Source organism: Lissotriton vulgaris, chromosome 9 (genome assembly GCF_964263255.1).
Source record: "Lissotriton vulgaris chromosome 9, aLisVul1.2, whole genome shotgun sequence".
In the NCBI taxonomy this organism is placed as follows: Eukaryota; Metazoa; Chordata; class Amphibia; order Caudata; family Salamandridae; genus Lissotriton; species Lissotriton vulgaris.
The window spans coordinates 327,192,596-327,206,122 of NC_141697.1; the positions used below are offsets into that span (position 1 = coordinate 327,192,596).

Consider the following 13,527-nt stretch of genomic DNA (forward strand, 5'->3'; position numbering starts at 1 on the left):
TGATAGAGCATAATACATTTAAATGTGTCGGGGGTCATTATAACTTTGGGGCGCGAGTCACTAAACCATCAGCGAAGCAGACGCATGGTCATCCCCACACCTGCAGCACTGAATGTGCAAGAAAGGGGTTCCATAGTTTTGCGGCTTAAATAGAGAAGGTAGTGCCACCTATGTTTTTCTTCCTCTTAACAGGAATTTATAAGACTGGTGCCAGCCCGGAGTAGAAGTTTCTGGTTTGTGGGTATTTGGTGATTTTTACTTGAATGCATTTATTCATATGCTGTTTATTTCTGAGTCTGATGCACTGTAACTTGAAAGTGGATTTTTTGCAATTGACAGTGTAAGGTCATACATAGATCAACCTGACAGATAAACTTGCTGTGCGACAAATGATAAAAATGCAATAAGTGGGTAATGAACAGTCTCAGAAGGTTAATATGGGGAAATAATTGTATTTATCATGCTTCAACAACCCTATATCTTGCAATCATTTTACTCTTACTCTTCAGCGAGATTTGAATAGTATGACTGAAATCTACAACGTGTTTTTTCTTCCTTTTTCAGCTTTATAATGGGTCATGGTCCCACTCTGAGCAAATCAATGGAAGGAGACAAGGTCATCCATGACAAATTCCTTGAATGGTAGGTCTCTTGCTGACGTTTGAAGTCACCTTCAAGTGTTTCTACTTACTATGTCAATGTGGGCAGTCCTCAGGTGTTTGAAAACAGCATTAATTTACAGTAAACCCAAAGGACCATAGTTCCATGCACTCTATTACAAGGGAAACCTGGAGGAGTCACTCCTCCTTACCAATAATTGCTTGATGTGATATATAATCTTTCACAGATACACTCGAAAATAATGATCCTCTGAGATTGTAATCTCTGGGAGAATGGAAACCATGAGACTGATTTTAAAGAACTATACCAAGCTTGTGAACATACCAACCTACAGCAGCTGGTGTTGCGTCCCACTCACCGGGGAGGTCATGTGCTGGACCTAATCTTCGCCAACGAAACGGACGTAGTTGTGGGGGAGATACTCCCACTGTGTTGGACAGACCACTTTTTGGTCCTTTTTTCACTAAGATCAGCCATTCCAAATAAACAAATCCCCAACCCGGTCAACACTTGACTGGGAAGGGAATGATCTAAACTATCAAACCTATAGAGCTCCCACAACTTACTAATGGTAGTAGCTCTGATTGTAACAAATCGGTGGATGAGAACTATATGAATCTGTGTGACCAGATGACTAACACATTAGATCGGGTGTCCCTGGCAGCTCCATGGTATAATGGGGAGCTGAGGTTGTTGAAGACCAAATGTAAACAGGCAGAGAGAAAATGGAGGAGGAAATATGAGGAGACAGATAAAACAGCTTTGAAAAAACTACTACAAACTTATAAAGAGATGATGGGTAAGGCCAAAGCTAAATATTATGAGGAAACTATCCTGCAAGCGCCCAATAAGTCCAAAACCTTATTCGGCATAGTAAGAGACATGTCTAATCCTGACTGTGCAAATAATAAGATCCCAGCTTCACAAGAAGTTTGCGATTGAAAAATTCAATAAAATTATAAATGGTTTAAATACCCCCAGAGAAGTAGAAATGGACAGTGAAGATGATATGTATGTATCACTAAGTAGCAGAACTCTACATGAAGAATCTACCAGAGAAATTATGATGACTCTGGAGTCCTTCCAGGTCCCTTCACAAGAAGAATTCAATACAATTGCAGCTGGCATCTCCTCAGGTTCTCCCTTGGACCCGCTTCCACATAAGATGTGGAAAGTGTTTGGAATGGAGCTCTTCCCGTATCTCTACCAAGTCTGCTGCCAGTCTCTATCTAATGGAACAGTCCCAAACTGCTGGAAAAAGGCAGTAGTGTCTCCTTTATTAAAGAAAGCTACGCTAGATCCTCAATGCCATCTGCGCTTTCGGAAAATCTTAAAAACCCACCTATTTCCTTAAGTCTTCTGCATTTATCTTTCTGGTTTTTTCCCTCCGGTCTCTCTGTTTTGGTTTAGCGCTGGGATGCTTTCGGGTAACTATGCGCTCTATAAATCTATATTCATTCATTCATATTCATATTCAATGCCCCTCTAATTATAGACCTATTTCCCTGCTACCTTACCCAATAAAGATCCTAGAAAGAGTAGTGAGTAAGTCACTCTCAAAATATGAGGAAGAAAACTATCTTCTAGATGAAGTTCAATTTGGGTTCCGCCCGGGACATGGCACCGAAACTGCCTTAGTGACAGTCCTTCATGACCTTAGAATGCGGGCTGACAATGGCCAAACAGCCATACTAGTGTTACTAGATATGTCAGCCGCATTCAACATGGTCAACCAAAAGATCTTGATCAAGAGACTCGAGGAGAATGGTATTGTGGGCAAGGCATTGGACTGGCTGCAGTCCTATCTTCTAGACAGTCAGCAGGCAGTGGCCATGACGCCATTTCTCTCTCAGAATAGACCCTTTAAGCATGGGGTTCCGCAGGGTTCGGCTATAAGTCCAATCCTTTTTAATTTGTATCTGCATCCACTTATCTACCTTATGAAATCCTTTGGCATTGAAGTCATAACTTTTGCAGATGATACCCAACTGGTCTTCTCATTTGAGGGCAACAATGTAGTCCCCTTGGAAAAATTTCATAGCTGTATGTGGGAAACAGCAGGCTGGCTCACAGATAATTCAATGGCGATAAGACGGACGTATTATGTTGTGCAGCAAGTAAAGCTCCCCGTTCCCTGCCAGTGGATTTTTGGCCAGTCCCTGCAAATAATACCCTGTTGCCTGTTAAGACAGCCCTTAATCTAGGAGTACTACTAGATAGTAACTTGCAACTGGACTCCCAAGTGAATAAAACAGTGAGCACTTGCCTATCTCTGCTCCGGGCTCTTCGAAAAATACTCCCTTTTTTACCACCAGCTCTAGCTAGACCCCAAGTGGTAAGGAGTATTATTATGAGCATATTAGATTACTGTAATGCCCTACTCCTGGGAACCCCAGTCTCCTTGCTAAAAAAGCTGTCAAGGATACAAGTAATTGCTGCTAAGTGCTAAAATTGCATTAAACAGACAACGCAGAGCCTCTGCCTCGCTTGCTCTAAAAGATCCTTACTGGTTACCATTCGTGCAAAGAGTTCAGTTTAAGGCACTCTGTATTGTTTTTAGGGCAGTACATAAAATGGGGCCTAAGCTCTTACAGAGGAAATCCCTCTGGTATTCCCCAGCTAGAAGTCTCCGTTCTTCTTCAGCCAACCTGATATGTACTCCACATTTTAACACAGCTCGTTTGGGCGGCAGATCATTCAGCTTTGTAGCTTCCAAACTCTGGAATGCACTGCCAATCGAGCTTAGGCAAATTGACACTCTGCTACGTGTTAGGAAGCAATTGAAAACCAGACTTTTTCCCAGAGAATAATTTCTCGATCCCCTCGGCCTGGCTCTCGTGAAGTTCAGTGATGCATAGTGTCCTTTTATAGGTAATCACAGCGCCGGGATACCCTTTGGGTGGCAGCCACGCTATAGAAATGCTACTTACATTACATTAATGTTGAGGGCACATACAAGAATGTGCAATCTGGAGCATTCTCTACTCTTCTCCTTTCATGTTCAAACCTAACTCCCCTTATTGATTCATTTAATTCGATCAGTGTAGAGCTAACTTATTGTACAGATTGACTAGAATGTGCTTTAGTCTAATTTCCATACACAACTCTTTTAGCTTGAAGATAGCAACAATGAACTTCTGGTTTATCCAGAATTCATTAGATGTTGCTAGAGTTGTTTACATCTGCAAGACTAATACGCATCGAAGCAGATTCTAGAAGATGTGGAGGTCTGCTTGACACATGACTGATTCAAGTTACTTTTCCAATGAGAAATTCTAGAATCTCCAAATATCCTTTTAAGCAATTCTGCCTGTAGGAAAGGGGCTTTCACGCCTGCCACATTATTTAAAACATAAATTTCATTGAACGTTCTACTTTCTGCCCCCTCCCACCTGTTGCGGCTGAAATGTGGATATTTCGAGGCACTGGTAATCTCCTAAACGGCTGGGAACCACAGTTTCAACTTAAAAAAGCAAGATAAAACAAATCAATACGCATCCTGGAGAATTGTGTGAGTAGGCAACTAATCAGTGTCTAAAGAAATCACAAAAAGTTATCTTTCTTGGTTAGTAGCGAGATGGACCATTCTAATTCACCCTTTGATTCTTGAACATGGAGTTGAAAGTCTAGTTCTACTGCTGATAACCAACTACCAACTACCAAAACTAACAAAATGCTTGTTTTTGCCAGGCCAAAAGAGAAGACAAACGCTGAAGCTAGAGGAACATTTCTCACCAGACTCTTTTGTGGAGTATTGCACTTTTAGGATGCATAAGAGCCTATTTGCAAGTCCAACTAACTATTGAGCATGACTTTAAATCTCAGAAAGTAGAGGTAGGGTTGCTAAGCTGACCCTTAGTTACCGTAATTGATGTTCATGCATGAGAGAGGTAGAATAGGACAAGAAAAGAGAAATGTAGCTACCAGAGATAAGAAAATGTGGGAGAAAACTTACAAATTGAGCAATCTTCCAAAATATACTAGTAAAACAGAGGCTGACAAAGTGGTAGTGCACTATGGGTAGCAAATCAGGCATCTCGTTGGCTGCACAGTAAGATGGGAGCCGCAGAGGCAAGGTAGTGGCAGGTGAGAGGACCATTAGAGGGCCAGAGAGTGGATAAGCATGTTGTGGGAAGGGGTAGGAGATACAAATTAAAAGAGTTGGGGCAGCTGCGTTGAGAAGAATCAACGTTTGTCTGTGAGGTAGAAATTCTGTTAACCTGTTGGTGGGAGAGTGAGAGAAATGTAAAGCTCATATGTTGTCTTTCCGTCCTAAGTACATCTATGTGCAGCCTCGTAGCTGAAGAGTAAGTTGTAGGAGGTTGAAGCTGGGTGGTAAAAGGCATATTCCACTTTGGTTCTCTGAGTACTGCGACTTGTGTTATTTATTTTGAGGAGGAGTTCCTTGTGATCCTGAAGACCATGCTCGGGCTCTCATCTAAGGTATGGTGTCCTGGAATCCGTTTCCAAAACCTATGGCTCCTCTTTTTCTTTTCGGGGTGGTAGCTCTGGTGATGTACCTTTGACAATTCTGGAGCCATTAATGGCGTCTGCCCATAAAAGCCTTGGCTCATATTCAGGGTGTGCTTCGGACAGGAGGAAAGACACAGGGCACAGGCCCTAGGTCTCTTTGCTCTAGGATTTGTCAGCCAGCATTTGTGGGATTGTTTAGAAATGCATGCTCAGTAGGCTGGAGTGAAAGCACTGATTCTGTGGTAGGGTGCAGAAATGCTAGCTCTTTAGAATAGTGTAGGGACACTGGGCGGGTCCGATAGTACAGGAGCTGTAGATCTGTGGGATAGCGTGTGAAGCTTGGATCTGCCGAGTGTTATCGAAGCCTTAGCTCTTTGTGATAGTATTGGAGCACTGGATCGGTGGCATAGTTTATGAGACCTGAACTTCTTGGCTAGTATGAGCCTGGATCCAAGGGAATCCATGGCTGCCTTGGACCTGTGGGATAGTGTAGGAGTCCTGGATTTGCGGGATAACATAGGAGCCTTGGATTTGTAAGATTATTATTAGAGCCTTGGATCTGTGGGATAGTATAGGTGCTCTGGATCCATGAGATTGCAGAGTAGCCTCAGATCTGTGAGATAGTGTAGGAGCTGTGGATCTGCTGGACCGCATAGAAGTCTGGGAATTGTGAGATAGTATTGGAGCCCTGGATTTGTGGGATAGTGTAAGAGTGCTGGATCTGTGGGATGGTGTATGAGCCCTGGATCTCTGTGATAGTGTAGGAGCCCTGGATCTTTAGGATAGTGTAGGAGCCCTTGATCTCCAGGATAGTGTAGGAGCTCTGGATCTCTAGGATAGTGTAGGAGCCCTGGATCTCTTGGATAGTGTAGGAGCCCTGGATCTCTAGGATAGTGTAGGAGCCCTGGATCTCTAGGATAGTGTAGGAGCCCTGGATCTGTGGGATAATGTACGAGCCATGGCTCTCTGGGATAGTTCAGGAGCCCTGAATCCATGTGATAATATCAGAGTCAAGGGTTTGTGGAGAGCTCTATGCTTAGAAATGCTTTGGAAGTGCTAGCGTTCTTTACATAAGCCAGCCCAATGCACAGTCTCTTCAAAATGTTGCAGTTACCGCTTGTGGCTAAGGGAGTGCGGCGGGTGAATATGAGGTGTTATTAGGGAACAATAGATATGTGCTATTGCCATGTGGCATATGCTATTTTACTATTGACAGTAGTCATGTGATACTGTGATATTGGGGAACAATTTCTCCTGTTCTGGCTCTACCTGATTTGACTGTAAATGTTCAGTTCCCACTTTTGTCCTGTTACTCTTAGTACTCTCTCCACAATCATGCACTGAATCCTTGCATTATATTTCCACTAGCAGTGTGTAAGCAGTTTAACGCCTGCTAAGATTCATCTTTATTTTTGTCTTTTTACTATTGCTTTCTGATTTAACTAGAATCTGCGTCTGTACTGTTTTCCATCAGTTACATCCAAAGCACACTAATGGCTTCTAAAGTGAAGCAGTGCTACAGAACTTAAATAGATAAAAATTGTCAGAGGGATACTGTCACAGTTGTGCCTATTGAAGTGCAGGGATTATTGACATTAGTCTCTCCTAAACACTGTCTCTTCTCAGTGGTGTGATTGATGTCCTTAGGAGGACAGACATTGGCAAAGCCATGAAGTCAGAGTTTGATGTGCTAATGTAAATGTACAGGAATTTATATAGCACAAAAATCACCGAGCGGTTTCTAAGCGCTTGCTTAGGGAACCCGTCCTGGTATTCCCCTGTGAGATAACCCCGCCAGGGTATTCGCAAGGTGAAAGCCAGGCATCCCGCCGCGAGGGGCCGTTGTGGAGATTAAGCAAGCTATTGCCCAGAGTCGCAGAGTGTGAACCCGTGAATCGAGTAGGCACCGGAGCGAGAATTGTCGAGTCCAGGGACATTTTAGGACTCAAGACCCCGCCGAGCTGGGAATTGAACCCTGGTCCCGGGCTGACCTCTGCTTCCAGGTCTGCCTCCTCTAACCAGTGAGCCACACTTCTGCTAATATATGCAGCAGTAGCACATTAGAGGCAGACAGACGGGAGGGAGCCAGCAGAAGCAAGCCTAAATGGCTATAGTTTTAAAGTAGCCCCTCTTGCTGTTTAATCCTAGAAATGAAGTGGAGGTGGAATGATACATCCAAAGAACCAATATCATTAAGTGAGAGATGATACACCACTTGGCTAAGCTAAAACATGATTGACAAGGGCGTAGCCAATGACTGAGAGATGCTGGTGGAAGAAAGCCAGTGGTTGAAAAGGGTGAATTCAACGCCCACTCTATGTGTATTGTTTGCAGCAGATGTGCTTTACAGCTTCCCTGTCAAAGCCAAGATCTAAAGAGAGCAATTTTCTAGCCCTGGATTGTTTAGGTAAGCGACCAGTTATTTATAATGTACTGGCCCTGCTGATTCTTAACTTCAGAGAGAGAGTGCCCTATTTGTATGTGGGGTTGAAGAGTGGCAGGTTTGAATGAATTAATATGACAATAAAGCCAGCAGAAGGAGCACAAAGTCGCAGACTGTGAGGGATTGACCAGGAAGCTATGTCTTCGTAGCTGGACTGTAGCGAGAGGAAGAACATGGTTGGTGTACTTATTGGAGGCAAGCACCGAAGAGCATTAAAAGGCAAAAATAACCACTTGGCACTGTTTTCTAAATCCCCAGTTTCAAGAAAAGTGAGTTTTCCGGTGTGTGTCTTTCTGTAGCATTAAAATTGATTGTTCTGAAAAGTGCCAATGAGATATCAGACACATTTTTCAGCAAACCCTACTCCTTCTAGCCTTCTACCACCTTTACCATTCCAGTGTCATACATCCAGTAACTGAGCTCCAACTACGGAAGGTCATCAACATCTCCTACAAAACAGCCACTTTCTCAGAAAGCTGGAAGCACGCCAAAATAAACGCCCTCTTCAAGAAGCCCAAAGCAGACCCCAAGGACCTCAAGAACTTCCGGCCCATCTCCCTGCTCCCGTTCCCGGCAAAGGTCATCGAGAAAATCGTCAACATGCAACTGACCCGCCACCTTGAAGACATCAACATCCTGGACCCGTCCCAGTCCGGATTGAGATGCAACCACAGCACCGAGACAGCCCTCATCGCTGCCACAGACGACATCAGGCGCCAACTAGACAACAGCGAAACATCAGCCCTCATCCTCCTGGACCTGTCGGCCGTCTTCGACATGGTCTGCCATCGCACTCTAAAGACACGCCTCCTAGAAGCCTGAATCCAAGGAAAGGCCCTTGACTGGACCACATCCTTCCTCGCTGGCAAAACCCAGAGCGTCCTCCTCCCACCCTTCTGAACTAAAGCCACCGACATCATCTGCGGCGTCCCCCAGGGCTCATCCCTATGCTGTTCAGCATCTACATGGCCCCCCTCGCACAAGTGGCCCGCCATCACAAGCTTAACATCATCTCCTACGCCGACGACACCCAGCTCATCCTCTCCCTCACCAAGGACCCACACACCTCTAAAACCAACCTCCAAGACGGAATGAAGACCGTCGCTGACTGGATGAAGAGCAGCCGTCTGAAGCTGAACTCAGACAAGACAGAGGTCCTCATCCTCAGACCCGCCCCCGCAGCATGGGACGACTCCTGGTGGCCGACCACACTGGGAAAAGCACCAACACCCACCGACCATGCTCGCAACCTAGGATTCATCCTCGACTCCTCCCTCTCCATGTCCAAGCAGGTCAACGCCGTCTCCTCATCCTGCTACAACACCCTCTGCATGCTCCACAGGATCTACAAGTGGATCCCAACCGAGACAAGAAGAACGGTGACACAAGCCCTTGTCAGCAGCTGATTGGACTATGGCAACGCACTCTCGCAGGAATCCCAGCCAAACATCTATGACAACTACAACGCATCCAAAACGCCTCCGCCCGACTGATCGTCAACGTCCCCCGCCGCAGCCACATCACCCTCAACCTGAGAGACCTACACTGGCTCCCTGTTGACAAAAGGATCACCTTCAAGCTCCTCACCCACGCACACAAAGCACTACACAACACCGGATCGGCCTACCTGAACAGCAGACTCAGCTTCCACACCCCCACCCGCCAGCTCCACTCCGCCATCCTCGCCCTCGGCGCAGTCCCCCGCATCCAACGTGTGACATACAGCGGCAGATCCTTCTACCTCGCCGCCAAAACCTGGAACACCCTCCCCACCCACCTACGGCAGACCCAAGACCTACTCACCCTCAGAAGACTCCTCAAGACCTGTCTCTTCAAACAGTAGCAGCACCCCCTCCCCCCCCCTCCCCTCAGCGCCTTGAGACCCTCACGGGTAAGGAGCGCGCTTTACAAATACCATGCTTGATTGATTGATTGTTGCTAAAATCTATTTAATTGTATAACATTGAAGATTTGTGGCAGCCATGGGCGGGATGCCAGGCCACCCATTGCAAAACATTGTTTTTTACCAGTAAGGAAATATGGAGAGCTATGTGCAACATGAAGGTTAAAGGTCATGCAGGTTTGGAAAACCTGTACATCGTTCCAATGTCAATAAGTTGAGAGCCAATGCATTGGGGTGTACCCGGATAATGGGTCACATTTACTCTAAAAAAAAAAAACCTCTTATTCTCAACCAGTGGTAACCTGCAGCCTAGTCTAAGGACTGGACACTGCTCTGAAAGCTAGTCTAATCAGAGAAAGCCATGCCTGCCTAGTACAAGTTATGTGTAGTAGTCAGCACAACTTCCACTGCACCTATTGAGTGGATACATACGCTTGATGGCTGAGAATCATTCACATTTTCAGCAAATCCTTGGAAGAGGTTGGTGGAAAGATGGGAGGGATGTCAGACAAGTCCTGCTATTACATTTCTGTCTGGTCATCAATCCCAGTCCCTGGGTATTCTCGCGTATGGCAAGAAAGTACGGCCTACATGGGAAATCAATCTGCTCTCATTGTCTTATTTGGGTATCACTAAGTGTCCAAAATAGTTAGGTCTCAGATGCAACAAAACTACTCACGTTTGATTAGGATTTCAAACCTCATAAGCTCCTGAGAAGAACTTCCTGTTGTCAGGTAGGGCGTTAATGGTTTTGAAGAGACACCTTCCTTTTGACACCTTTGGACCTATATAAAGAAGCCTTATCCAGCAACACTTGGCGGCCACTCCAGTGACCATTTTTTCAGCTCCATTAGAAAGATCAGATCCCACTCTCAGTTACAAATTCATGCATCTGTGTCATAAATCTCCACTCCATTTTTGAAGAATTATATAGAATTATTTACCCAATATCTATTGGGAGTGTAGAAATCGTCCATTGCTCATGAAGAGCATTGTTGAGTGAAGTAATAAACATATCTTATTGTGAGATAGGTCTTTATGAATGGAATGAATGGACGGAATAAAGCAGGCACCTTGGCGCTGGCATGTCCTAGGTTGTAATTCATGAATCTAGTCCTTTTATCGAGGACAGGACTAAAATTATTATTTGGTCCAGAATCCCACAACCTTAAACCTTTCGGTTCCAAATTTAAAGACTGTTAAAGTAATTATTGTTTTTGTACAAGGATCTCACCAATATTCTCTGTAGACAACAATTGAACTCCAAGTAAACAGCGGTGTTTGCTACTTTGTTGTTTATTTCAAGCGATAACAGGCAATTTGAGTTTTAGCAATATGGCATCTTAATAACTTTTGATGTGCATGGGCAAATGAGCATTGAGTTTTGGCATTTTCAGAGCACCCTGTATCACTACTGGCACCAAATCGACCCAACCTATGTTGCTACTGGTGCTTAAGTTGCTGCTAATCCCACGCCCTACAGGACTGGAGGGGCCGGGGCTGGTTCCATGGATCTACACTTTACTCTCAATATGAATGGGATTGATTTAGGGGCAGCATGGATCAAAGGTGCCTCTTGAAATTACATGATTTTGTTTAGTCGGGTGAGCTTCATAGTATTGTTTATCAGAGACATCTTTCATAGTTTTAATGTTGCTTACAGAGAAGCAGCCAATAGGCCCTGTATAGGGAAGATGTCTGGGAAGGTAAACATGTGGCACTGATATTGTAATGAGGTGGCGAGGGCCGACTTTAGCACTGGTGGTACCCATTGCGGCAATCTTTGTTGGTGCCCCAATTACTTGTTTTTCCACAGATTCCCTCTCTTCCACCTGCCAACAGTGCCCCTCGCCCACAGCTATTTTATTTGTTTATAGCACTACGCATACCAGTGCAGGGTGTCCAATCACTTTATATCACATACACACTATACTGATACAATGGATCATACGTGTGTAAATCAGTGCATAGAAAATATTACATAAGACAAAGAGGACTACAACGTGCAGGAGTCCCGTGTCATCCATAGTAGCAGGAATTATAGTTTAAAAGTGCTTGGTCTGAAGAAACTCAAACTCAGGATTTTAAACACATCACAGTGGTTGGCATTGGCTTTACTAATTAGAATTCATTATTCATTTCTATCCAAATAAACCAGTTTTAAGAAACTTGAGATAAGGAAAGCTAGAGAAGAAAACTGAATTGTTTACTTCTATGCATTGCATTTGCATGTTCATAGTGCACTGTGTTATATTAGGATTGTAAATTATGAACTGCAAGTAACAAAAGGATCTCTCTGACAAAAGCAGTGACCCACTATGCTAGGTGCATAAAATACAATTCTGTGATCTGTATGGTGCACCTTCATTGCAGCAAACATTAACCCACTGTGCTACTTTATGGTGAGTCAAAACTGCCACTAGACAAAACTGATCCCTCTCCAGCAGATACATTATTCACCAGAGTTGAGCTCTTGACATATTTATTGTTGCCTGAAAACTGGTGGGGAGTCAAGGAACTGTGAATCAAGAAGTGCTCAAACTCTTGATTCAAAGCGCTGATGTCACTGCATTGTAGAGGAGGAGAGGAAAGCTTAATTCCTTAGCAATGGCAGCTGGAGGGTCACTGCATCCTGTCTGAAAGGTGCAGTTCCAAACAGGAAGGTCTTCTGGTGTCTCTGCAGCAAACAATGGCTTTGTTCCTGAGTAACCATCCGCTCAAGAGTGTGGAATACCTTCTCGATGGCCTTCAAGACCAGATCTGGCCAGAGCAATGTAGCTGCTACTGAGGGAAAGAATGCCCAGTGACCCAGTGATTTCACCACCGTGGAAAAAAATGTCTTCTGCATCAGGCCTGTAAGCATGATCTCCATGCAGGGCCGGTGCAGTGCTTTCATCAAATGTCATGCTTCCGCATTAACCAATCAGGTGCTTGGCTCAATCCTTTCTTTCCAAGTCCATGTACAGCCGAAGCATTTTTTCATAGATTAACTTTATACATCCTAAGCATTTCTTCGTAGATTTACTTTATACAACCTAAGCATGACCCATTGCTCTTTATCATCTATGCACTCTCTCCCTATCCCTAACTTCTCTATGTGGGTGGCATGGTGCTGTCAGAATGATGTTTTAGGCTAGCCTTAGTGGCATGGATTGAGCCTGAACTGATATTACATGTGTCCTGTTGTGTCTTCTCAATAGGGCGGAGCAGTATGGACCTGTATTCCGGATTAATATTTTGCACCGGGTCAATATATGTGCTATAAGTCCAGAAGCTGTTAAGGTAATAAAATAGCCTGATAATATATTCCTAGCCCTCCCCCCCCCTTATCTTGCTTTACTTGTTTCTTCCCTCTATGCTCCATAGGTGATGGGTGCTAAAGTTAAGACCGATCTCACTTTTTATCCATGCTCTCTGTTAAATTGCTGTCTTACTACTGTTTGTATTATGTAGGTATAGATCAGCTTAGTATGATGTCTGCTTTAAGGCTGTCTTCCCTAATGTCATGATGCTTTTGTTTGTTTCCGGTGCTTTGAATCTGTTTTTTAATGGCAATTGCAGGTAAAAACAAAAATAAACATACAAGTAACCCAAAAATATAATGCGTTGTTACTTTTCTGTTTCTGGACAATTGTTGATTCCATTTACTTGTTTCGTTTAGGGGAATAGTACGTCGTAAGTAGTGATTGTAACACACTGCACGTTTACACTATTAAATACACTATTAAATGCCTTCTTTATGGTGCACTTTTAACTTACCGCAATGATTCCCTTACAGGAATTCCTTATGTCTCCAAAATACCTCAAAGATCCATTTGTTTATGACAGACTGTTTTCCTTGTTTGGAGTACGGTAATGTAAACCATTTGACTTCTAAGAATCACTGTAAGAGCTAAGAAGCCAGTAGGCTTTGGGTCAGCTCATTGCCACTTTATTGATTTGTTTTCCTGTCAACTTCATTTGCATACTTGTAATTCTGGGAGTTTCCTTCTTTTTTGGTTGTCCCCCCTTTGAGCAAAGCTTGTTAACCATCCTTTTGATTGGGTGGCTTGTTTCTTTCCACTACTTACATTATATATATATATTT

General features: G+C 44.0%; 1 protein-coding gene across 1 annotated transcript in view; it reads left to right on the top strand.

Moving 5' to 3' along the window:
• LOC147690066 (cholesterol 24-hydroxylase-like) overlaps window positions 1-13,527 on the top strand; it is a 223,272-nt gene that overhangs the window by 25,547 nt on the left and 184,198 nt on the right. Inside the window, exons 2-4 of the mRNA XM_086937628.1 lie at window positions 565-642; window positions 12,641-12,722; window positions 13,219-13,292. Coding sequence (XP_086793754.1) covers window positions 565-642; window positions 12,641-12,722; window positions 13,219-13,292 — 234 coding nt within the window. The remainder of the gene's footprint in view (window positions 1-564; window positions 643-12,640; window positions 12,723-13,218; window positions 13,293-13,527) is intronic.